General features: G+C 36.8%; 1 protein-coding gene across 1 annotated transcript in view; it reads right to left on the bottom strand.

Annotated features, from left to right (window-relative positions):
* The window catches only part of LOC150077362 (GTP-binding protein 6), a 300,778-nt gene that overhangs the window by 76,814 nt on the left and 197,753 nt on the right, over positions 1-26,211 (bottom strand). Inside the window, exon 7 of the mRNA XM_090386669.1 lies at positions 7,899-8,047. Coding sequence (XP_090242795.1) covers positions 7,899-8,047 — 149 coding nt within the window. The remainder of the gene's footprint in view (positions 1-7,898; positions 8,048-26,211) is intronic.

Here is a 26,211-nt window from a genome sequence, read left to right as displayed (position 1 = left end):
TGTAATTTGCAAAACTTAAGCCTTTCTTCGTAAGAGCACCCCTTTGTTCCATTCACTAATCTTGTTGCCCTTCTCTGTACTCGTTCCAGCAGCTCTACATTCTTCTTGAAATGAGGCCTCCAGACCTGTATACAGTACTCTAGGTGTGGCCTGACCATTGCCTTATACAATGGAATAATCACCTCCTTATCCCTGATGGAAAAATTCCTGTATATCATTGACAATACTCCATGAGCTACTCTTGCAGCCCGTCTGCACTGTCAGAGAACTTCATATCTGCCTGCACAATCACCCCCAAGTCCCTTTCATTCTCTACCACTGTCAGTGTAGTACCACAGAGTTGATACGTTGCTCTGGGGTTGCTGTTTCCCATGTGTAGTACTTTACATTTGTCAATGTTAAACCTCAATATAGTACGTGGAACACTTCCGTATGATACCCTCCAGAAATTAAAACGGAAAAAACGAAAAAATCGACAACTTACCGGTACATTAAAGTAAAATATAAATAATTAAAGTAAAATATAATTAATTAAATAATCAATTCAAAACAATTAAAATTCAAATTAACGCAATTAAAAGAATCTAACGAATATATTCAAAACGATTTTCCTTCCTGAAGCTGACAATGCTTTTCGACCGACTGTCGTGATCACAGGAATGAAAATTACCGAATCAGGCTAAACCTGCAACTTAAATAGTGATTATATGTCTTCGCGCATGCGTGTAAAGGTCCACGCATCGGAGATCAAATATGGCCGCCGAACATTAACAGAATTCTCGTGTAATTTAATTTCAACGGTTTCTGCAATTAATAGTCGCGTATAATTACGTTGAACGTTAAGTATTTTGGCCTCGTTAAATAAAAAAGTATGTTTTTCGTTAATGGCATGAAAGGCTAATTCGACGCTGCTGAACGAGAAGCACGAACTGAGGCTTCGTGTTGATTTACACGAATATTAAGAGAAAACCGCGTCGAACCCTGGTAAGACGAGTCGCAATCACCGCAAGAAATGTTGTATACTAGATCATTAATTTGTGTTGCGAACGCGGAAAGAACCGAGCGATTGTTCAGTATAGTGTGTAACTTCCGTATAGGCCTAGCTATAATTTTAAATTCGGTATCTTTAAAGAATCTGTTAAGTTGTTTGTGCCACTGTTCAACATATGGGACAGAAATAAAGTATTTTTTGATATTACTATTGTTGATTGGTGTAGTATTTTTTATCCTATCCTTAGCTTGTACCCTAATTCGATTTATTGTGTTAATGGGATAACCCCTGTTCAAGAATCTGCTAGTTAATATTTGTATTTCTGAGTCCAAAGCAGAATCCGTCGTTGAATATTTATAGGCATTTAGAAATTGATTAAAGATAATCGATCTTTTGTAGGTGAACGGGTGGTAGCTATTATAATGAAGAAGCATACCGGTGTTTGTGGGTTTTCGATAGATGCTAAATTGTATTTTGTTCGAGTCACGGGTAAGCATGAAATTTAGAAAGTTTAATGACTTAGTATCCGTATCTTCCCTTTCCAATGTAAATTTGAGTCTAGAATGAATATTATTAAACGAATGTAAAATGTCTTGGATAGTACTACTATCAGTAATACCTAGAACATCGTCTAAATACCTCCCATAGTATGTGATACGGGGACGAAAAGGTGTCAAATGTATCTGTTCAATCGTTGAGAGATAGATCTCTGATATTAAGCCACTCAGGCTCAAACCCATTGGTAATCCAAATATTTGTTTGTACACCTTGTCTCGAAAGGTGATGTAGTTAGCCTCAGCTAATAGTTTAATTAAGTGAAAAATTTCCTTAATGGGCAGCTTCGTATAATTAATCGGTGTCGAGTTTTTATTTAACATATCCCAAATAATATCTAATGTGTATTCAACATTTACATTCGTATATAATGAGGTAACATCTAATGAGAATAAATTGTCATTGTCGCCGAGTCTACAGTCTTTAAGATTATTAAATAATGTATCGTAATTCTTAATCCCAAATTTTATAACCTGTCTAAAAGGTTTTATAATATTATATACATGTGTGGCTAAGGCTGAAAATGCCGAGTTCCTGTAGGAAACAATAGGTCGAATCGGAAATCCAGGCTTGTGTAATTTTACCTGACCAAAAAGTGCAGGAATATTGTATGTTCTGGACTTCAATTCCTTCAACTGAACCATAGTAATGTAGTCGTTTTTACGATATGTGGTTAACGTTTTATTGTATTGATTTACCAAATTGGTAAACAGTGCCGGGTCCACTTCACGATAAGTGGAGGTATCAGACACAACTGAATCTAACTTATTAATATAATCATGTTTGTCTCTAGTATTACCACTGTATCTCCTTTATCTGCCCTCTGTATAATAATATCCTTATTTCCTCGAAGTTCTCGTAAAGCTGAACTGTCATGTGTATTCAATTTAGGAAGTCGCGTTTCTTTTATGTTATTTACTACTTGGTTAACTTAAAAAATACAAAAAGATGTATTTTTTTCAAATACATCTTTTTGTGGAACACTAGTGTTCCAGAAAAAGATGTATTTATTCAACAAGTTAAAAGAAAAGAAAAGAAATTAATGATCTAGTATACAACATTTCTTGCGGTGATTGCGACTCGTCTTACCAGGGTTCGACGCGGTTTTCTCTTAATATTCGTGTAAATCAACACGAAGCCTCAGTTCGTGCTTCTCGTTCAGCAGCGTCAGAATTAGCCTTTCATGCCATTAACGAAAAACATACTTTTTTATTTAACGAGGCCAAAATACTTAACGTTCAACGTAATTATACGCGACTATTAATTGCAGAAACCGTTGAAATTAAATTACACGAGAATTCTGTTAATGTTCGGCGGCCATATTTGATCTCCGATGCGTGGACCTTTACGCGCATGCGCGAAGACATATAATCACTATTTAAGTTGCAGGTTTAGCCTGATTCGGTAATTTTCATTCCTGTGATCACGACAGTTGGTCGAAAAGCATTGTCAGCTTCAGGAAGGAAAATCGTTTTGAATATTTTCGTTAGATTCTTTTCGTTAGATTCTTTTAATTGCGTTAATTTGAATTTTAATTGTTTTGAATTGATTTTGAATTGTGTTAAATTGATTATTTAATTAATTATATTTTACTTTAATTATTTATATTTTACTTTAATGTACCGGTAATTTGTCGATTTTTCCGTTTTAATTTCTGGAGGGTATCATACGGAAGTGTTCCACGTACTATATTGAGGTAAACTCCTCTTATTAATTTACTAATTCTTCCTAAAATGAAGCCTCCAGACCCGTTTGCAGTACACAAGGTGTGGCCTGACCATTTCCTTATACAAGGGGATAATCACCTCCTTATCCTTGCTAACGAAATATCTGTATATCATGGTAAAAAAAACCCCATGAGCTGCACTGACAGCGTGTTGCCCTGCTAAGAGAACTTCATATCTGACTGCACAATTACTCCCATGTCTTTTTCATTTTCCACTACCCTGAGTGTAGTACCACACAGTTGGTACATTACTGCTACGCATATGCAGTACTATGCATTTGTTAATGTTAAACTTCAATTTACACTTCTCAGCCCGCCAGCCCAACTTTTCTAGATTCTGTTGCAGTAGCATACCATCATTACTATCATTAACAACCCTGCCAACCTTTGTATCATCTGCAAACTTGGACATTAAGCCTGATATAGCCTCATCAATATCATCGATAAATACAGAAAACAACAATGGGTCCAACACCGAATCCTATAGGACTCCACTAATAACATTAGTCCACAAAGAAGACTGTCCACTGATTACCACTCCATTTTCTCCTACTCATCCATCCCTTTATCCACAGCAGCAACTTGCTCTTAATGCCATACTGCTCCAATTTCTAGAGCATTCTTTAATGTTCACCAGTCAAAAGTTTTCCGAAATTCAAGTATAAAATATAAAAATTTTTTTTAGCATCCGATTCCTTTGTTACTGTAATATAATTGTATTCCTCTTTAGGTCTGCCCTGCATTAGCATTAGTAGAGGCATATGATGCAACAAAGCAAGCTTATGCAACATCAGTCAAAATAAAAAAAAACAAAAAAACGCTCCCATTTCACCCCTCCGTTCGTTCCAGCAACAGCCTGTCCAGCTCAGCCTTAAATTTATTTAGGCTATCAACTTCCACAACAGAGGATGGAAGTCTGTTCCACCAACCAACTACCTGCTGGCTAATGGCAAACTTCACACATCTATCCTACATCTGTCTTTCCACAATTTGAATTTATGCCCTCTCAGGTGATGATTTGGAGCAAGAGAAAGAATCCCATCAGCATTGATGCATGCTCAAACCATTCAAGGCTTTATACACCTCAATCAGATCACCTCACAGGTGCCTAGTCTCCAGACACAGTAATTTGCGAAATTTAAGCCTTTCTTCATAAGAGCAACCCTTTGTTCCATTCGCTAAACTTGTTGACTTCTCTGTCATCTTTCCAACAGCTCAACATCCTTCTTAAAATGAGGATTCCAGACCTGTATACAATACTCAAGGTGTGGCCTGAAAATTGCCTTATACAAGGGAATAATCACCTCCTTCTCCCTGCTAGAAAAATTCCTGTATATCATTGACAAGACACTATGAGTTACTCTTGCAGACCGTCTGCACTGCTCAGAAAACTTATTATCTGCCTGCACAATTACCCCCAGCTACTTTTCGTTCTCTACCACTGTCAGTGTAGTACCACAGAGTTAATACGTCACTCTATGTTACTGCTTCCCATATGTAGTCCTTTACATTTGCCCACGTGTCCTTAACAACCTTGCCAACCTTCATATCATCTGCAAACTTGGACATTAAACTTGATATCCCATCATCAATATCATTCATAAATACAGAAAACAACAATGAACCCAACATTGAACCCTGAGGGACTCCACTAATAACATTAGTCCACGATGAGCAGTGTCCACTGATTACCACTCTGTTTTCTCCCACTCAACCATCCCTTTATCTATTACAGCAATTTGCCTCCAATGCCACACAGCTCCAATTTGTTCAGCAGTCTTCCATGTGCAACAGTATCAAAAGCTTTTCTAAGATCCAAATATATGATATCAAAGTTATTCCCTGCATCCAGTTCCTTTGTGACCACATCATAGTATCCAATCAAATTGGTTAAGCAAGACTTTCCCTTAACAAAACCATGCTGTGTCCGAGCTATAACTGAAGTCTTGTCTAAATGATCCTGCAGTGCTTCTTTAACCAGTGACTCCATTAATTTTCCTGGAACAGAAGTTAAACTCACAGGTCTATAATCACTTGTGTCAGCCTTTGATCATCCTTTGTGAATTGGAGTCACATTTGCACATCTCCAGTCTATGGGTACCTCCCCTGAGTCCAAGGAAGCTCTCATAATTATGGCTAAGGGTTTGCTTACTTCCTTTGCTGCCTCCTTTAATATAACTGGATAGATCCCATCCACCCCGGGTGCCTTTCTTGTGTTTATCTTCAACAGTTTCTCCTCCACTTTACTCCCAGTTATTTCAAGATTCTGTAGCTTACTGCTAGAGTTGAATACACCTCTGGCATTCCCCTCGCGAATAACTCCTCATGTGTGAATGTCGATGCAAAATATTCATTTAGTTTGTTAGCTACCTGAGCAGGATCATCAACACTTGACCCATCAATATCAAGTGGACCAATCTGATTCATCCCCTTCCTTCTAGAGTTTACATAAGTAAAGAACTCTTTGCTGTTTTTCTTTGCATCCCTTGCCAAGGATTTCTCGTAATCTACCTTCGCTGGCCTAACCTCCTTTGTAACTTGGTTGCATATCAACTTGTATCTATCATAGGCTTCTGTGTCATGTGTTAATTTGTATGTATCCCATGCATTTTTCTTCTCTGCTATATGCCTCATTAGTTCATCTGATATCCATTTTGGCCTAAACCTTGAACAATATTTCTTAGTTGGTATGTAAAGCCTAGTAGCTTCCAAGATAAGTTCTTTGAATGCTTCCCATTTTGAATTTGCTGTTGGTAACATCATCGGTTGGTCCCACCATATAGAATTTAAATACTGTCTCAGACCACCGTAGTCACCTTTACGAAAGCAATAACCCTTCCCTTTACCCCTGATGGTAGTTACCTCTTTGAGTAAATCCCACTTCAGCACACTGTGATTACTGCCACTTAGTGGTTCCTTTATCTGCAGATTCTTAATGCATGAAGACTCACTACTAATAATAAGATCAAGAGTATTACCCCCTCTAGTTGCCTCCCGAACATGCTGATGTAGAAATCAATCATCCAATAAATTCACAAAAGCCTTACTAGTGTGTGAGTGACCAACTCACAAATTCCAGTCAATATCTGGGAAATTAAAATCCCTCATTATAAGACTCTGATTTACTGGCCCACTTTATTTCCCTGTACAGGTTCTTATTGTACTCATCAGAGTCATTAGGCCTATAACACACTCCTACTCTCAATTTTGATCCCCCAATGCTTATGTCACACCAAACTGACTCAACACTGCACTGTCCAGCGATGTCGACTGGCTTCACTTCCTTGGATTTTATGTGTTTCTTAACTAATAACATAACCTCTCCTTCCTTCCTATACACATTGTACTCCCCAAATTCCAGTTCTGCATTCCTTATATCTGTATGATATGAAGTTTCTGATATCCCAACAATATCTGCCTTTGATATTTTGAGCAATACCTCAAATTCATCAAATTTATTTACCAAACTCCTAGCATTGGTGTACATGCAAGTATGTTTACTTATAATGTAAACATGTGCAAGTATGCACATGTTTACTTGTATCGCAATGATGCCCAGCAGTCTCTGAAATACCCTGCATCTTGTTTTTCAGGCTGCTGCTCATTCCAATAGAAGAAGTGCAAGAATCAATTTCACCTCTGCCAGTGGCTACTGTTAATCTATTAGTCCTTGTATCCGCCCAAGCTAGCAGTTTTCCGACCCAGACCAGGCTGAAAAAAATTCTAACCCTTGAGCCTTGCACAGTCTTTCCAGGGCCGAATTGATCAACAAGGCTCTCATCATATACTCCCCTCTATCGTGTCTGGGCAGAATTGCAGACACTTTGAAATTCAACCCTAATTCATGGCTTGTTTTCAACAGTGACCTGTATTTGTTAAATTCTCTTCCACTTTGTTCTCAGTTATCACAAAATCCTTTAGTTGCTGTTCAAGTTTGAGAAACTTCTTCTGGTGTCCTCTTCCCTAAAATATTCCTCATTCATGAGTGTAGATGCAAAATTCCTATTCAGTTTGTCAGCAAATGAGCAGGACCAACAGTTAAACCATCTGCATAAAGTGGACCAATATGATTTAACCCCTTCTTTCTACTGTTAAAATAAGTTAAGAAGTCTTTGCTGCTTTTGCTTTTCTTAGCATTCATTTTCAGACTCTCATAATTTGCCTTACCTTGCTTAACATACTTTTGACTTGATTACAAATTAGTTCATATCTACTATAGGTTTCTGTGTCACCTGATAATTTCTGTACATCTGCATTTTTATTTTCTGCCACAAGTCTCATCAGTTCATCTGCCATCCTTTTAAGTCTAAACTTGGATCGGTATTTCTTAGTCCGTATGAAAAGCCTAGTATCTTTTATGATTACTTCCCTGAATGCTTTCCATTCCTCCTTTTGCTGTTGGTAACACTATCATCAGGTGGTGCCACTATACAGAATTTAAAAACTGTTTGAGACCAGTGTAGTCACCCCTACGAAAACAAAAGCCCTTTACAAAAGAAAATCTCACTGTTGTTGCTGCCACCTAGAGGGTCTTTTACCTTTCTATATCATTCTATAATCTATTTTATTTTCTATTAAAAATATCTTTCTATTATTACAAAAATATACAATGAACACAATTTTTACCTTGTTTTGAGGTCCACTTTATTTCCAACCTCAATCATGCTTGACATTAATGTGTAAGAAATATTAAGGCTCTTTAAAGTTTCAAGGACATTGGCTTTCTGGGCATTTGTATCAGGATGGCTGATATCTCGAACATGAATGATTAAATTCTATATAAAAAAATAAAATAAAAATTAAAAATTGAATGTCAACTTCCCACAGATATACCCAATTCCAGCATACACAGTTTTGTAGGGTGTGTGTGTTTTGTAAACATTTTGGCTGTATATTCAACTTAATAATTTTGGGATTAAGAGAGATTAGGATTTAATGATTTCCATTATTGAATCCTACCCAATGCTCATTGCTTAAATCGAAACTAAAGCATAGCCACATGTTCTGGGTTGTCTAGATAACCCTCTTTCAGTGTTTTAAATACCATTTAAATTCAGCTGATGCAGCTGCTTAGTTTCTAAAATAGCCAAAGAAGGTAGAGAAGTTTTCTTTATATAGCTAATTTCACTCTGCATTTAACATGCCATTTGATGATCATATCAGTGACTTTTATCTGTTTGACCAAATGTGTTTTAGAATGCCATCTATTTGCAGTCTTGGCAACTTTTATTTCCGATACCATTTATGTATTGGGTAACAATCTTGGAATTCTGAAAACATTCTGGGTGGTTGGGAAGGAAACACTGGGTTCCCTTTAGAGACCCAAATGTGGATTTGTAAATCATCTCCTGCATAAGTCTTTAATTAAATTTGTGGTGCATAACTAGATTCATAAACCCTCGGTAAAGCTAGAACTCTCTTACAGTTAATATCAACTTATTTAAAGTCCGTGATAACTTCTTTTAACAATAGATGAGGTTTCTCCAGCATTTCTGGAGATCACAGATGCCAACATTTGACCTTCAAAAAGCTGACGAAATTTATTTGTCGGCAATAGGAAAAGAGAAGATTTTTTTTTCAAAAAATCTTCTCTTTTCCTATTGCCGACAAATAATTTCCTATTTAATTTCTAGTCCACACTGAACTAGAAATTAAATTTCGCTGCCAAAACACACATTTTACATTAAAAATACAGAGACAGGATAGTCTAGCAGTACAGTTGCATTTAAACATTAGATTATAACATTTTTCTTTGTCTGTGGAATTTTGTTTTGATTGTCTATTAGACAGCAACTAGCTATAACTGCTTCAAGAAAGAAAGCACATATTCATAAATGAGTCAAAAGTATTAAATATATTTAATATATATTTTATATTTAAAAAGTTAAATAATATTTCTTTGGAAATATTGACTCAAAAGTTTTGTTCATAACAATGGCACTGCTATTCACATGTGGCTGTGACAACATTTCCAAAACTACACCAGAAAGAGAAGATCCAATATCAGTTTTTCTTTACCCTGTCACCCAGTGTTTGAGTGAGTTTGTTGGTGTTGAATATTCTCTAGCACTCAGCATTGCTGTGACAAATTATTAAAATGCCAAGAGTGACTTGGAATGACTTGTTATATTTCATGCTTCCTTGGGCACTCATCAGTAACCTGACCACTGTACATAAATTCTTTCTTCTTACATAAGTGTCTGCTAGGTGCTCACCTTGAAACTGGCAGAACTGATCTGAAAAATATATCTATTTCTTTACCTTCAGTGATATTAAGAAGTACTGAAAGTTTTTTTTGCAAAACTGATTTCAAAAAACATTTTCCCTAAAGAGCATTATTGGATGGAAATTGGTTAACTAAATAAGATTATATTTAAGTTAAATAATATTTAACTTAACACTTCCAGTAATAGTTGAAAACTTGCTATTTATGAATTCTGTTTTGGTATCAGGAATTCATGATTTAAAGTCCGTGGAGCTGCAAAACTACATCTAAATTAACCAAATTTATTCACAAAGTCATACAGCTTCTGCTATGAGTACGTAAACAATAACACATCATATCATCAAATATTTGTTTTTTCATAGTATATATAAAACAGCTTACAGTAAGGTTATTTTTGACTTTATCATGAATGTCAAAACTAGTTTTGATGCGAGGGTGGGTGGGGTTGACAGTAGGTGGAGCCTACTCTGCTTTTTTCATGTCATCAGAGATGAAAGAATGTTCCAAATTGTTATAATTATATGACTTAAGTTGTAATTTCTCTATCTTACTTTCAGCTAATGGGGATTTCAGCTCATTCTTGGAGGATTTCTAAAGAATGGGGCATGCATCTTTCAGCTCTTGATCTCAGAAAAGAAGGATCTTGAATACTATTAACTTCATTTTTAATTTTTTTGGGATTACTAAACTTAAGATTTTGGCGCATATATATATATATATATATATATATATATATATATATATATATATATAATTTAAGACTATCATGTTGTACTGCACAAGAATATTAGAGAACCAAATTGAGAATGGTACAGAGCTGAGGTGTTTACTTAAACCTGTTGTTTCAGCTTCCATGGACATGCTAATGCATAACCTCTGGCTGAGACTAAATGTAAATTGAAGCAACACTGACTTTTAAAATTTCTGTTATAGACACTGGTTTTTCTGCATGCCACTGTGGGTATGTGCACTCAATAAGTCAAAAGCCGATTCAAGTTTCTACTAAGGAAAAGTCTATTCATATCATTTGATAGTTTTTTTGGATCTATATTAAAAAAAAAAGTGCATAATTTGAAATAAAAGTGCGTACTTGTAGTCATAAATATGCACACAAAGCTGAGAGATCACAGGAAGATAACTCTTGTATCTAGTTTGTGAAGCACAGTCACACCCCACTTCTTAACAAAGTGCCTAAATTACCACAAAATTTCATTCTAAAGAAATTTTTCTTATAAACAAGCTACTCACTTTTGAAATTCCTAAGAGAGGAATTACTATGCACAGAAAATTAATGCCACATATGCATTTTTTTTAAAATATATATTTGTCTTTATTAAATTAAACACATCCATGTACTATACACACACACACACACACACACACACACATATATATATATATAATATTGATAAAAATAATAGGATATGATCACATTACCGAACGACTAAGCAAGCAAGAAAAGGTATTGAACTGGGTTATGGATCCAGGGCACTACTAGTTATAGCAGAAATACCCAGCAACCATAATGAAATATAGATAAATGTATATTTTCAATGTATTGGGTAGGGGGTGCTGACCTGTCAGTGTAATTATGATGGAAAAAAATTTAATAAAGCCAGCCAGGTAAAAGCACAGACAAGCCAAAATTAAATTAGATTAACATAAAAACAATAATGCAGTGCAATAATAATAAGAGCTTTAACTGCTCTTAGAGGGGTCGGCAGCCAAAATAGTAGGAGCCACCGCAATAAGCAGTGTCTTTGTTTCTGTTATGATCTCTACGTACTAAACGCATAAATCACAGCCGACCCAACAGAGACCAAAAGGAAGGAATAAAATTCAAACATAAATAAAAATAACAATTTAAAGCTAAAATAATGCCAATTAAATCTTTTTAAGGTAAAAATGAATGAATGAAAGGTTTGAATTCAAAAAGATAAAAATACACTATGCAATTTAACAAAGTAACTTTAGATTACAGAATAAAGTCAGGTTAATGCCAACTTACTGTCTGCTTGGGCCAGAATCAGTGAAATAGATTGTATTTTATCCAGACTATATTTTATCCAGTCCAATATTTTTATTTATGTTTGAATTTTATTCCTTCTTTTTGGTCTCCATCAGGTCGGCTATGATATGTGCATTTCATACATATAGATCATAACAGAAACAGAGACCCTGCTTATTGTGGTGGCTCTATGGTTTTGGTAGCCGACCCCTCGAAGAGTAGTTAAAGCCCTAGGATCCACTGATTTAGGTACCATCGTGGTTATCATTATTATCTTTATGTTAATCTAATTTAATTTCAGGTTGTCTGTGCTTTTACCTGGCTTTATCAATTTTTTCCATGGCAATTACACTTGACAGGTCAGCACCCCTACCCAATACACTGAAAATATACGTTTGTCTGTATGTATATATATATATATTCAAAAAACTACAAATATATACTTAAACAAAAAAAACTACGTTTGTAGTTTGAAGGGGCATCATTTTATCTGTATCTCATATTGTGCTCCTCCTTCACAACGAGTTGCCATGTATTGCACTACCTCGACCAAGATGGCACCGTTTCAGAGCTTGTTCGCCCTTCATCGGTGGGTGGGCAAGCACCTTGGTATTGCACACATGACAATCCAGTTGTGAAGATAATCACACAATATGAGAGATGCCAGAAGGTGTACATGATAATGTTAAAACAAAGATTGATGCAATAAAGCATCATATGTTTAAGAGTGCAAATATTCCATATAATATTGGTGTAAATACACCATAGAAAACTCTTAAACGAAAAAGCTACGTTTGTAGTTTGAAGGGGCATCATTTTATCTGTATTTCATATTGTGGTCCTCCTTCTATCTATATATATATATTAGTGATAAAAAAGAAAGTTAATAATTATAATGACTGTAACTGTAACTAATATTTATGGGTCAATGCAGTTGCAGAGCAATCATGCATTACACCCATAATGTCTATAAAATATTAAAGATAATAGAAAATAATAGAAAAGTAAATCAATCAAATAATACATTCAGGGATTTAAGAAAAAGCAAAAAAAAAAAATTATCGCTTTTTACCCACAATCCAGATGACTTTAACCGCGGCCAACCACCCAGACTGAAGGCAAAAAACGACAAGAGGTTCTCTGTTTCTGTAATGATCAATATATGCTGAGTAATTTAAATCTAAACCAAATATAAACCAATATAGGCCAAATATAGTAATTAAAAAGTTAAGAAATTATATCAACAACTTATATCTTGTAATGTCTTTAAGCTGTCCTACACTATTTATTTTTTTTTTTATTTCTCCGAAATTATTAGGGCAATCCAAGGACGTAGGAGAAACTATTTCTTATCTATACCACTATTTTTTGCCGTTGTGGAGTTCAGGTTCTATTATTCTTCCTCCTTTGGTTTTTCTTCTTACTATCTGCATGTTTCTCTTTGCTTTAACTTAGATTTGATTGGCTAATTGATTAATTATTTATTTATATTTATTTTTACCATATCCATCACATAGGGGGCACCACATATTATTTTGACAACTATTACATTATGTCCTGGATACGGTAAATATGTAGTATGTATTATATATTTAATCTTATTTTAATCATTAAATTATGTTCTCTGTCAGGTCAACGATGATTAATATATGCTTACATTTATAATTTACTTATATTTTCTTACTTTTGATTCTAAAATTCCTTAACTTTTTAATTACTATATTTTATTTATATTTGGCCTATATTGGTTTATGCTCACTATTTTTTGTATTAATTACTCATATATTTCGTCTTTCCCTTTCAGTTTATCTATGTTTGATTGGCTCGTTGATTTAGATTTAAAATACTTAGCATATACTGATCATTACAGAAACAGAGAACCTGTCATTTTTTGTCTTCAGTCTGGGTGGTTGGCCCCAGTTGAAGTCATCTGGATTGTGGGTAAAAAGCGATAATATATATATATATATATTTTTTTTTTTCCGTTTTCTTAAATCCCTGAATGTATTATTTGATTGATTTACTTTTTCTATTATTTTATATTATCTTTAATATTATATATATATATATATATAGATAAAATTAGAAAGAACTAATCGAAAATACAAAAAAGATGGAAAAGTATTAAACACAAGGTGCCGAGCCTAATAGAAGAAAGGTAAGAAAGAGAAATATAAAGAAAAAGAATATTAAGAACCTACAAATAAAAAAATAAAAATATATATATATAAAATTAAAGGCTGAATCAACGAGCCAATCAAACACAGATAAACTGAAAGGAAAAGACGAAATATATGAGTAATTAATACAAAAAATAGTGAGCATCAAACTGAGGGTGGGAGGACGGTAAAAAAAAAAGGGGAAAAAAAAAAAAAAAAAAGGTTGATGAAAATTAAACAAAGTTGGTACATAAATCAGGCATTTCATCGGCAGATTACACCTGATCTTGTACCAAACCACTCCATTTCTATACAAACTTATGTTAATGGAGGAAAGATTAAAGATAAAAAAAATAAAAAAATACAGAAAAAAGAGGGAGAAAAAGAACTTTTCTCTTAAAAAAAAAATATAAGTAAGGTAGCCCCAATGCAGTGTATGTAATTAAATTAAAGAAATTAAATTAAGAAATTAAAGTATAAATGAATTAAAAAAAGAATAATAAATGCCTTGATTTCATATAATGTAATGTACGGCCAGGCTGCCATGCACGGAAACTGAACTTGGCCTGTTATAATGTACGATCACTCATCAGTGAAGACAGGATATTAGAGCTGGAAAAGGAATTAGAAAATGTGAGTTGGAATATCATCGGTTTGGCTGAAACAAGAAGAAGCTAAAGATTATAATGATTTATGCACCAACATCGAGCCATGATGATGAAGAGGTTGAAGAAATGTACACCGAAATTGAGAGTCTTCTAGATGAGCAGAAAACCCACTACACTATTATTATGGGGGGGGACTTCAATGCTAAGGTTGGAAAAAGGCAAAACAACGCAGAAAGAGGAACTATAGGAAATTTTGGAATTGGTGAAAGAAATAAAAGAGGTGAAAGACTTGTGGAATTTGCAGAATCTCAAGGACTGTCAGTAATGAACACTTTTTTCAAGAAAAGAGTGAACAGAAAGTGGACATGGAAGAGTCCAAATGGATTAACAACTAATGAAATCGACTTCATCCTCACTAACAGAAGATATATTGTGAATGATGTTACCGTCCTGAATAAGGTAAATGTTGGAAGTGATCACAGAATGGTAAGATGTACACTTGATATAGATGTAGGAAAGGAAAGGAAAAAATTGACTCGAGTAAATAATACAAAGGTCTTTGAGATAACAGAGGAGGAGAAAAAGCAGTATGTACTGGAACTTAAGAACAAGTTTGAGCTTCTGCAGACTGCTCAGGACCAAGATATCGACGAGGAATATTACAACTTTCTGAAAGTGATAAAGCCCAAGAAACATATAGGGAAAAAGAAATCCAAAGAAAAAATTAGTCAAGAAACACTTGTCATGATGAACCGAAGACGACAAATGAAGAGCAAGAAAAAAACTGACAGGGAGAAAATTGAGTATACTGAGTTATGCAAAGCCATTAGAAAGAGACTCAGAGAGGACATAAGAAGATTTAACACAAGAAAAGTAGAACAATCATTAAGGGAAAACAAAGGATTTAAATCAGCAGTCATGAGCAGTAATACAGAAAGACAAATGATACTGAAACTGAAGAATAGCGATGGTATACGTATAAACACAGAGAAGGCATAATTCAAATAGCAGAAGACTACTATAGAGAATTATACAAGGAGCGAGGGAATGATGCCAGCAGTGGGGAAGATGGATTGCAAAGTAGCAACACATACGACATACCCGATATTCTTCCTGATGAGGTAGAACATACATTGAAGAAAATGAAGAATCAGAAAGCCCCAGGAGAAGATGACGTTACTGTAGAGTTGTTAAAATTGGGAGGAAGAGACATAACACAAAAACTGGCAAGGCTCTTCACAAAGTGCATTAGAAAAGGTGTGACGCCTAAGCAGTGGAATAATGCAATCATAGTTTTGCTGCATAAGAAAGGAGATAAATCAGAAATCGGAAATTATAGACCAATTAGCTTGTTATCCCACATCTACAAGTTGTTCACAAGGGTCATTACTAACAGATTAGAAAGAATACTTGATGAGAATCAACCGAAAGAGCAAGCTGGCTTTAGGACAAGATTCTCAACTATGGATCACCTTCACATAATATCACAGCTAATGAAGAAAGCAAATGAATATAAAACACCATTATGCTTGGCATTTGTGGATTATGAAAAGGCATTTGACTCCATACAGCATAAGGCAATGTTTCGGACATTGCAAAGACAAGACATAGATACCCCATATATTATGATTTTGAAGAAAATATATGAGAGTGCTACCTCCTTTATTAGACTAGACAAAGACAGTAGGAAATTTAAAATCGAGAAAGGAGTTCGACAAGGAGACACAATATCTCCAAAGCTGTTTACTGCTGCCCTTGAGGAAGCTCTCAGAAAGTTAGACTGGTCGCAGAAAGGAGTCAATGTGAACGGAGATTACCTAAACCATTTACAATTTGCAGATGACATTGTGGTCATAAGCCACGATCCCAAAGAATTAGAGGAAAATCTTAATCAGTTATGCACAGTTAGTAAGGATTTTGGACTAAAGATGAATATGGCTAAAACAAAAGTAATGATGAACAAGTATGCCACAGAAAGGGAAATAATGATTGAAGGAGCAGTAATTGAAAAGGTGGAGTCATATACTTATCTGGGACAAGTTATTAGCTGTAATAATGATAAATGGCTGGAAGTCAAGAGAAGAATAAATTTTGGACAGATAGCATTTAGGAAATATAGTCACCTACTGAAGAGCAATATCCCAGTTTGTCTGAAACGTAAAATAATGAATCAATGTATACTCCCCACCATGACTTATGGAAGTGAAACTTGGGCACTCACCAAAAGAATGGAAGATAAGCTGAGAACTACACAGAAAAAGAATGGAACGAATCATATTGTGAATCAGACTGTTAGATAAGAAGAGAAACACATGGATTAGGCAGCAAACCCAAGTAAAGGACATTCTTATCAAAACTAAAGAACTAAAATGGTCTTGGGCAGGACACATAGCTCGAAGACATGATGACAGATGGACTAAGAAAATAACAGAATGGTACCCAAGAGGAGCTAGAAGAAAACCTGGAAGACAAAGGCGGAGATGGATAGATGAAATTCATGTGTTTTTGGGTAGTAAATGGATGGCCAGTGCTCAAAACAGAAGGAACTGGAAAGTTGCTGGAGAGGCCTTCATCCTGCAGTGGATTGAAAATGGCTGATGGTGATGATCTTGATGAAATATTCATGCCTTTCTTAGTAATACATTTTTGCCTACCTTGATGTAACCTAACTTAATGAATAACAGGTATTTAATTGTTCTCTATTATTCATCATTTTTACCTTATATATTTTTATTTTTTGGCATTTTAAAATATAGCACAGGCTAGGGGTATTAGTTTCTACTTCAACTAACACTCTCTCAGCCAAGACCCTCTCTAAGAGGTTGGATATTTACACATTAACATCTTGAGAGTAGGCTGTGCTGCATATATCATGCATAATGCTTTGCAAACAAGTGCTGATATGTTGTCAATTGATGGAAATCAATTATTAACAAAGTGTTTCAACATTTTCATGTTTTCACTATTAGAGTCGAGGCACTGAAATCCTGCAATTCTGTTGAAGTGGAATACAAGCAACTTTTAGGAAGTGTGAAGACGCGATGGCTTTCCTTGCTACCGGCAGTGGAAAGAATAATCAAAACGTTTGATGATCCCAAGTCATATTTTATATCACAAGATAAAAGCCCCAAACTCTTGAGGGATTTTTTTTAATAATCCACAGTCCCTTCTCTGGTTCAAGTTCATTCACAGCCAACTTAAAATGTGTAATAACACTATCAAAAATATTGAATGAGAGGACATTTGTGGCAGTGAAGTGGCACAAGAACTGATTGCCCTGCCAGAACAAATGCTCAATAGAAAGGAGCATTTTTTTACATCTGCCGTCCACGACCTCAGAAACCAACCAATAGAGGATAGTGTCATCAGAGATGTTGAATTTGCTGAAACTGTCACCAATTTATATGATACTTTCCTAGAATATGTGGAAAACTGGGCCAAGCCTTTTGCAGAGCTGTGTGACTTTAAATGGGTTTTGTTAAATATCCCTCCATCTTGGTGTGTTGTTCAACAGTGTGTCCAAAACATATCCAAAATTGAAACCAACATACTAAAAGTAATAGATGAAGATAAACTATTCAATGAAGTGAATCATGTAAAGAATATATGTGAATCTAAGATTGATCATTGGAAGAATTGTGGTGTGAAGACCACTGACAGGTGTACTGAGACAATCCAGACAATGAAAAATGAAGACATTAGATTTGGGATCATAACACACATTGTAAGTTCTGTGTTAGCGATAACTGGGCACAAATGCACCGTGAGAGAGGTTGTTTTTTTTAATGAACACATTTTGGACTGATTAAACTAACCAATTGTCTGTTCAAACTGTACAGGCAATACGAATAACAAAAATACATTTTAAAGACATTTCATGTATGGACTTTTACAATTTCATAAAGGAACGGCCAAACCTTTTGGAAGAAATTCAGTCATACTAAAATATATGACAAAAATATTAATAGTGTATATTAATCTGCTCAATAAAGATTTGTGTCATTTGACAATGTTAATGTGAGACTAAGACAGCAATAAATATGTAAGTAACCTACATTAATTTTAATCAAGCTAAACAGTTATGGCTAGTTGGCATGAAACGAGTAGAAGAGGATCGTCTTAACTAGTATGACAGCCGAAACATGTCAACTTGCCATGAGTGTCCTGTTTTTTTTGTTTTATAAATCTGGTCACCCTAAACTAGGCATAATATTTTAAGAGCTTAAAATTATCTATATAATATTGGTGTAGATAAACCATAGATATCTCTTAAAGAAAAAACTACGATAGTAGTGTAAAGGGCATCATTTCGTCTGTACCTCATATTGTGATCATCCTTCATGAGTTACCATGTATTGCATTACCTCGAATAAGTAACGCTTAACTAATAGAGATGACTATTGTTACTTATTCTCAGTGGGCACCACCACCCAGATGGCATCGTTTCAGGGCTATTTTGTATTTGTGTGGGATAATAACTCAACTATCCAGTTGTCCCTATTAGACTTAGAAAAGCAAAAAGATAGAAGGAAAGTAATAGTAGGAGTGGAAGAGGAAAAGAAAAGGACAGTAACTCCTTCAACTCACACCACTCAAAAGCTCATGAACTCCTCGAATAGGCAGCGCTTCAGGGCTTGTTGGCCTTTCATTGATGGGTGGTCAGGTACCCTGGTATTGCAAACATGACAACCCAGTTCTGAAGTTAATACAATATGAGATATGCCAAAAGGTGTATGCGATAAATACTAAAATAAAACTAAACATAACTAGGCATAATATTTTAAGAGCTTAAAAATGATCTAACCGATGAAAGGCCAACAAGCCCTAAAACAGTGCCATCTGGCTGGTGATGCCCACCGAGAATTAGTAAAAATAGTCATCTCTATTATTGAAGCCTTACTTATTCGAGGTAGTGCAATACATGGTAACTCGTTGTGAAGGATGATCACAATATGAGATACAGATGAAATGATGCCCTTTACACTAACTATCATAGTTTTTTTTTCTTTAAGAGCTATCTATGGTGTAACTACACCAATATTATATAGATAATTTTTAAGCTCTTAAAATATTATGCCTAGTTGTACTTAGTTTTATTTTAGTAGTATCACATATACCTTTTGGCATCTCTCATATTGTGAGCTTAACTTCACAACTGGGTTGTGGCGCCTCCGTAGCCAGGTGGGAAGGAGCAGCAGTGCATAGCACACGCTTCTTGATTAGACCGGGGTTCGAGCCTGTCACCACCAAATACGGAGGATGCAGAAAGGTCAGGGAATGACCACCGCATATCCCGGAGCAATATGGCCTTAGCTGCTAATGCTCCTAAAAACCAAAACAACAACTGGGTTGTCATGTTTGCAATACCAGGGTATCTGACCACCCAATGATGAAAAGCCAACAAGCCTTAAAATGGTCACCCCAGGGGGGCCTGATAGTCATGGAATTTCCGAGAATAGGTAACAACAGTCTACTCTACTGGAGAAGCGTTGCCTATTCGAAGAATTGCATCGTTTGTGGCAATGGGAAATTGTGGGAGCGAAGTTCAAAAATATGTAATTAATGATATTGAAATTTCGCAAGATTATTTAATGAAAAAACTTTCAAACTTGCAGGCCAGTAAGGCTCCTGGAGTTGATGGAATATACCCTATAATCTTAAGGGAGGCGGCAAGTGAGTGCATTGAACCATTGAGGCTAATTATGTGAGCATCACTAGAACCTGGGGAGATTCCCTTGGATTGGAAAAGTGCCAATGTATCTTCCATACATAAGGGTGGCTACTAAGAGTGAAGTGGGATATTATCGACCTGTCAGTCTGACTTCAATGGCAGGGAAAATCATGGAGTCAATGATCAAGCGTGGAATTCAGGATCATTTGGATTGAATTGAAATTCTCAAGGATACTCAGCATGATTTTGTAAAGGGAAAATTATGTTTAACAAACCTAGTTCGCCAATTTGAAAGGGTCACTCACGAGCTGGATTTAGGGAATAATTTCAACATTGTTTATTTAGATTTCAGCAAAGCTTTTGACTCAGTCCCACATGAATGGTTGCTTTATAAACTGGAACAGGTTGGAATCACTGGGAAAATCCTTAGATGGATAGCAGGATGGCTTCAGGGCAGGAGGCAGAGGGATGTGATAAATGGCTATTCCTCAGATTGGGTTGATGTAAGAAGTGGGGTTCCCCAAGGATTAGTATTAGGACCACTGTTGTTTTTAATTTTCATAAACGACATCGATGAAGGGATAGAAGGCGTGATGTCTAAATTTGCAGATGATGTTAAAATTGGTAGAGTACTTAATGATCACTGTCAAGCTGAGCTTCTTCAGAGTGACCTAGATAGACTTCAGGAATGGTCAGAAAAATGGCAGCTATGCTTTAATCCAACAAAGTGTAAGCATTAGCATTAGTAGAGGCATTTGATGCAAGAAAGCAAGCTTATGCAGCATCAGCCAAAAAAAAAAAAAAAAAAAAAAAAACCACTTCCACTTCACCCCTCTGTTCGTTCAAAATACCTGTCCAGCTGAGCCTTAAACTTATTTAGGCTATCAACCTCCACAACAAGGGATGGAAGTCTGTTCCACCAACCAACCACCCACTGGGTAAAGGCAAATTTCCGCACGTCTATCCTACATCTGTCTTTCCTCAATTTGAATTTATGCCCTCTCAGGTGATTTTTCTGAGCTAGAGGAAGAATCCCATCAGCATTGAGCATGCTTAAACCATTCAAGGCTTTATACACCTCTATCAGATCACCTCGCTGGTGCCTAGTCTCCAGACACTGTAATTTGCAAAACTTAAGCCTTTCTTCGTAAGAGCACCCCTTTGTTCCATTCACTAATCTTGTTGCCCTTCTCTGTACTCGTTCCAGCAGCTCTACATCCTTCTTGAATGAGGCCTCCAGACCTGTATACAGTACTCTAGGTGTGGCCTGACCATCGCCTTATACAATGGAATAATCACCTCCTTATCCCTGCTGGAAAAATTCCTGTATATCATTGACAATACTCCATGAGCTACTCTTGCAGCCCGTCTGCACTGCTCAGAGAACTTCATATCTGCCTGCACAACCACCCCCAAGTCCCTTTCATTCTCTACCACTGTCAGTGTTGTACCACAGAGTTGATACGTTGCTCTGGGGTTGCTGTTTCCCATGTGTAGTACTTTACATTTGTCAATGTTAAACTTCATTTGCCACCTCTCAGCCCATCTGCTCAACCTTTCCAGATCCTGTTGCAGCAGCATAGTGTCAGTAGTGTCCTTGACAACCCTGCCAACCTTTGTATCGTCTGCAAACTTGGATATTAAGCCCGATATACCATCATCAATATCATTTATAAATACAGAAAACAATAATGGACCCAACACTGAGCCCTGAGGGACTCCACTAATAACATCAGTCCACGATGAGCAGTGTCCATTGATTACCACTCTCTGTCTTCTCCCCCTCAACCACCCCTTTATCCATAGCAGCAATTTGCCTCCAATGTCACACTGCTCCAATTTGTGTAGCAGTCTTCCATGTGCAACAGTATCAAAAGCCTTTCTAAGATCCAAGTATATAATATCAAAGTTATTCCCTACATCCAGTTCTTTTGTGACTGCATCATAGTATCCAATCAAGTTGGTCAGGCAAGACTTCCCCTTAACAAAACCAAGCTGTGTCTGAGCTATAACTGAAGTCTTGTCTAAATGATCCTGCAGTGCTTCTTTAACCAGTGCCTCCATTAATTTTCCTGGAACAGAAGTTAAGCTCACAGGTCTATAATTACTTGTGTCAGCCTTTGATCCTCCTTCGTGAATTGGGGTCACATTTGCACATTTCCAGTCTATGGGTACCTCCCCTGAGTCCAAGGAAGCTCTCATAATTATGGCTAAGGGTTTGCTTACTTCCTTTGCTGCCTCCTTTAATATAACTGGATAGATCCCATCCACCCCGGGTGCCTTTCTTGTGTTTATCTTCAACAGTTTCTCCTCCACTTTACTCCCAGTTATTTCAAGATTCTGTAGCTTACTGCTAGAGTTGAATACACCTCTGGCATTCCCCTCGCGAATAACTCCTCATGTGTGAATGTCGATGCAAAATATTCATTTAGTTTGTTAGCTACCTGAGCAGGATCATCAATCTATCCTCCTTTGTAACTTGGTTGCATATCAACTTGTATCTATCATAGGCTTCTGTGTCATGTGTTAATTTGTATGTATCCCATGCATTTTTCTTCTCTGCCATATGCCTCATTAGTTCATCTGACATCCATTTTGGCCTAAACCTTGAACAATATTTCTTAGTTGGTATGTAAAGCCTAGTAGCTTCCAAGATAAGTTCTTTGAATGCTTCCCATTTTGAATTTGCTGTTGGTAACATCATCAGTTGGTCCCACTGTATAGAATTTAAATACTGTCTCAGTCCATCGTAGTCGCCTTTACGGAAGCAATAACCCTTCCCTTTACCCCTAATGGTAGTTACCTCTTTGAGTAAATCCCACTTCAGCACACTGTGATCACTGCCACCTAGTGGTTCATTTATCTGCAGATTCTTAATGCATGAAGAATCACTGCTGATAATCAAATCAAGAGTATTACTCCCTCTAGTTGCCTCCCGAACATGCTGATGTAGAAAACAATCATCCAATAAATCCACAAAAGCCCTGCTAGTGTGTGAGTAACCAGCCCCCAAAATCCAGTCAATATCTGGGAAATTAAAATCTGCCATTATAAGACACTCTGATTTACTGGCTCACTCTATTTCCCTGTACAGTTCCTTATTATACTCATCAGAGTCATTAGGCCTATAGCATACTCCTACTCTCAATTTTGATCTCCCAATGTTTATGTCACACCAAACTGACTTCACACTGCACTGTCCAGCGATGTCGACTGGCTTCACTTCCTTGGTTTTTATGTGTTTCTTAACTAATAGCATAACACCTCCCCCCTTCCTATCCTGTGTATCCTTTCTGTAGATGTTGTACTCCCCAAATTGCAGTTCCGCATCCCTTATATCTGTGTGACACCACGTCTCTGATATCCCAACAATATCTGCCTTCGATGTTTTGAGCAATACCTCAAATTCATCAAATTTATTTACTAAACTCCTAGCATTGGTGTACACGCAAGTATACCTGCACCTGTTTCTATTCTTAGCTACCCTAACACAACCCATGTGTTTACTTGTACCGCAATGGCTCCCAGCAGTCTCTGAAATACCATACATCTTGTTTTTCAGGCTTCTGCTCATTCTAATAGAAGCAGTGCAAGAATCTCTTTCACCTCTGCCAGTGGCTACTGTCAATCTATTGGTCTTTGTCTCCCCCCAAGCTAGCAGTTTTCCGACCCACCTAACACTGCCTCGATAGCATCAGCAAATATTCTTGCACCCTTTCTATTTAAGTGTATCCCATCCCTGTAGAAGCAATCTCTCCTGTTAACAAGTACAGTCCAGGCTGAAAAAAATTCTACCCCTTGAGCCTTGCACAATCTTTTGGGTAACTGTTTTCTGGATAAAAAAATCCGTATTTTGGCGAATAAAAACCAGTGATGTGGCTTAATATTAATACTAATACTAAGTGTCCATTACAGATTTTTCGTCTGCACAACTGGAATGATCAACATCCAAAACAACTGAAGGCCCTGCCAATGTATGTAATCAAAGAAATTTCAATATACGAGTGTCCTCGTTGGTATAATCGCCGTCCCCCCCCCCGCACCGGTCGGAAAAGATCTGAGTTCAAGTCCCGTTGTGACGTGAGGAATTTTTATGTGCTTTTTCAGTGTATCCTCTTCGGCGCTCTCTGAACTAAATTTTGGCAACAGGAAAGCGGGATTTTGGTCCATCCCTCTTTTGACACAGCAGTCACTTCAGATATTGATTGCGGATTGATTGCGTCTTATTGACCAAATCAAGTCACTACGGGCTATGAAGTATACGACATCGTGCACTGTGCTGCTGATACAAAAAAAGACCCCATCCCCAAATTCTCTCCACAGTGTAGAAATGGTGGAATTGTCGAGAATGCCAATGTAACAAATGAAATTCATTGTTTCAGGAACGAGAGTCAGTGGTCCAAGTCTAACCAATGAGGAACAACTCCAGTCGATGACAGCATCTTCAGCAGCCTCACAGGTCAGATGACACACTCTAGTAAATAACGTCTTCTGGACATTCTATTCGAAAACCATGCCGGCGATCTGTCGCTCCATAACACAGCTTTCCAACATTCCAGGAACCAATTACGATGGATTATTCCCCAGAGAAGTCGCTGTGTAATGTGTGCTTCCATGTTTCTTTAATGTTTGATGATCTTCCGTAAAATCCGATGCTTACTTTTAGGTTGAACCCAATTGCTTTTATATCACGTGGATGGTGGGTATGGTTCATTTTTACCAAATCCGGTGTGGAAGATGTAAGGATACTTTCAGCAATACAGTGTAGTCCTCATTTATTATTTTCCCAACTTAAGCTATTGTAAGAGTTTTAGGAGCACCTACAACTAGGGCCATAATGCTCCGTGTATATTGTCTGCAAATGGCTTGTATCCCGTGGTCGATTTTCTGTTTGCTGGAAGAAAAACCTAGTTTCCGGGAGAAAAATCCATGCTACCCTCGCATGAACCGATTAACTGAGCCACGTTGTGAAAAAGGTCTATAAAAATTCCTCCCGTGATCGAGGGGGACTCGAACTGAGATCCTCTCCACCCGGTGCGGGGAGGACGCCGATTCTACCAACTGTGCTATCCACGAGAGCCCCCAGCTTAAGAGACATCTTTCAGGAAAACATCATTCTTTTCTACAATTACAAAAAAATCATAAAATCAACATATTTGATAACCTGAACGCTTAGGATTCAATAATAATCTTGTCTCTGATTTTGTAGCCTTGTAGTTTCTAACCTTAAAACTTCTCTGACCTCAAGTGACCGTCTTGGTGTAGCAAAAAAAGGAGGAAAAAAAAGAAATCGTTTATTTTTTATTTTTATGTTACTCTGAACAACACACGAAATCCATTCCGGTGGTTTTTCTTCGGTGTTTAATTTTCTCTCTATCCCGGAGGCATTTGCGGACAGCAACCTGTCCTTCAAGGTGAGTGTACCTTCCAGATACCAACCACTGATAAAGTGTATAACAATCTCTTCCCCCACATACCAACAAACAAAGCCATATTTTCCCAGCATATTGTGCAATTTTAAGGGACAGGTTAGCCTATTTTTAGACAAACAAATCAAGCTACAGGACATTGGCTGTCCAGTGCAGCCATCCTAAATCTAATTTTAAGTGGTAGCTAAGTGATTTTGTGATAACTGAGAGGAAAGTAAAAGAAAAAGTGTTGAAGCTAAAAGTAAAAAAGACACCTAGGGCTGATAGAATCTATCCAATTAACAATAATAACTACTAAGCAAAAGAAGCCAGCATGGAGCAATTACGATGATTCCAACAATCACGTGATTCCCGTTTGTGTGAGCATTATAACAAAAAGCCACTGATGCGATTAGACGGGCGAAAGCAGATTGGTACAAAGCACTAGCAAAGAGAACGTGGATAATTCTCCTAATGTAAAGGATAAATCCAATAGGCCCCCTAATGACGCTAGGGCAACAGGATCTAAAAAAGTTGGCAGATGGGCTGAGAGGCGGCAACCAGAGTTAACATTGGCAAATTAAAAGTACTGCATGCGGGGAGCAATAACCCCAGAGGAACATAAAGACTGTGGGGAACTACACTCAGGGTAGTGGAAAATGAAAAAGACCTGGGGTAATTGTGCAGTCAGATGTGAAGTTTTCTGAGCAGAGCAGACACGCTACAAGAGCAGCTCATGGTGCCTTGTCAACGATATACAGGAATTTTGTTAGCAGGGATAAGGAAGTAATTATCCCATTATATAAAGCAATGGTCAGACCACGCCTTGAGTACTGCTTACAGGTCTGGAAGCCTCATT

Source organism: Mastigoproctus giganteus, chromosome 12, assembly GCF_048544385.1.
Source record: "Mastigoproctus giganteus isolate SK-2022 chromosome 12, ASM4854438v1, whole genome shotgun sequence".
Classification (NCBI taxonomy): Eukaryota; Metazoa; Arthropoda; class Arachnida; order Uropygi; family Thelyphonidae; genus Mastigoproctus; species Mastigoproctus giganteus.
This window is presented reverse-complemented; position numbering and strand designations above follow the sequence as displayed.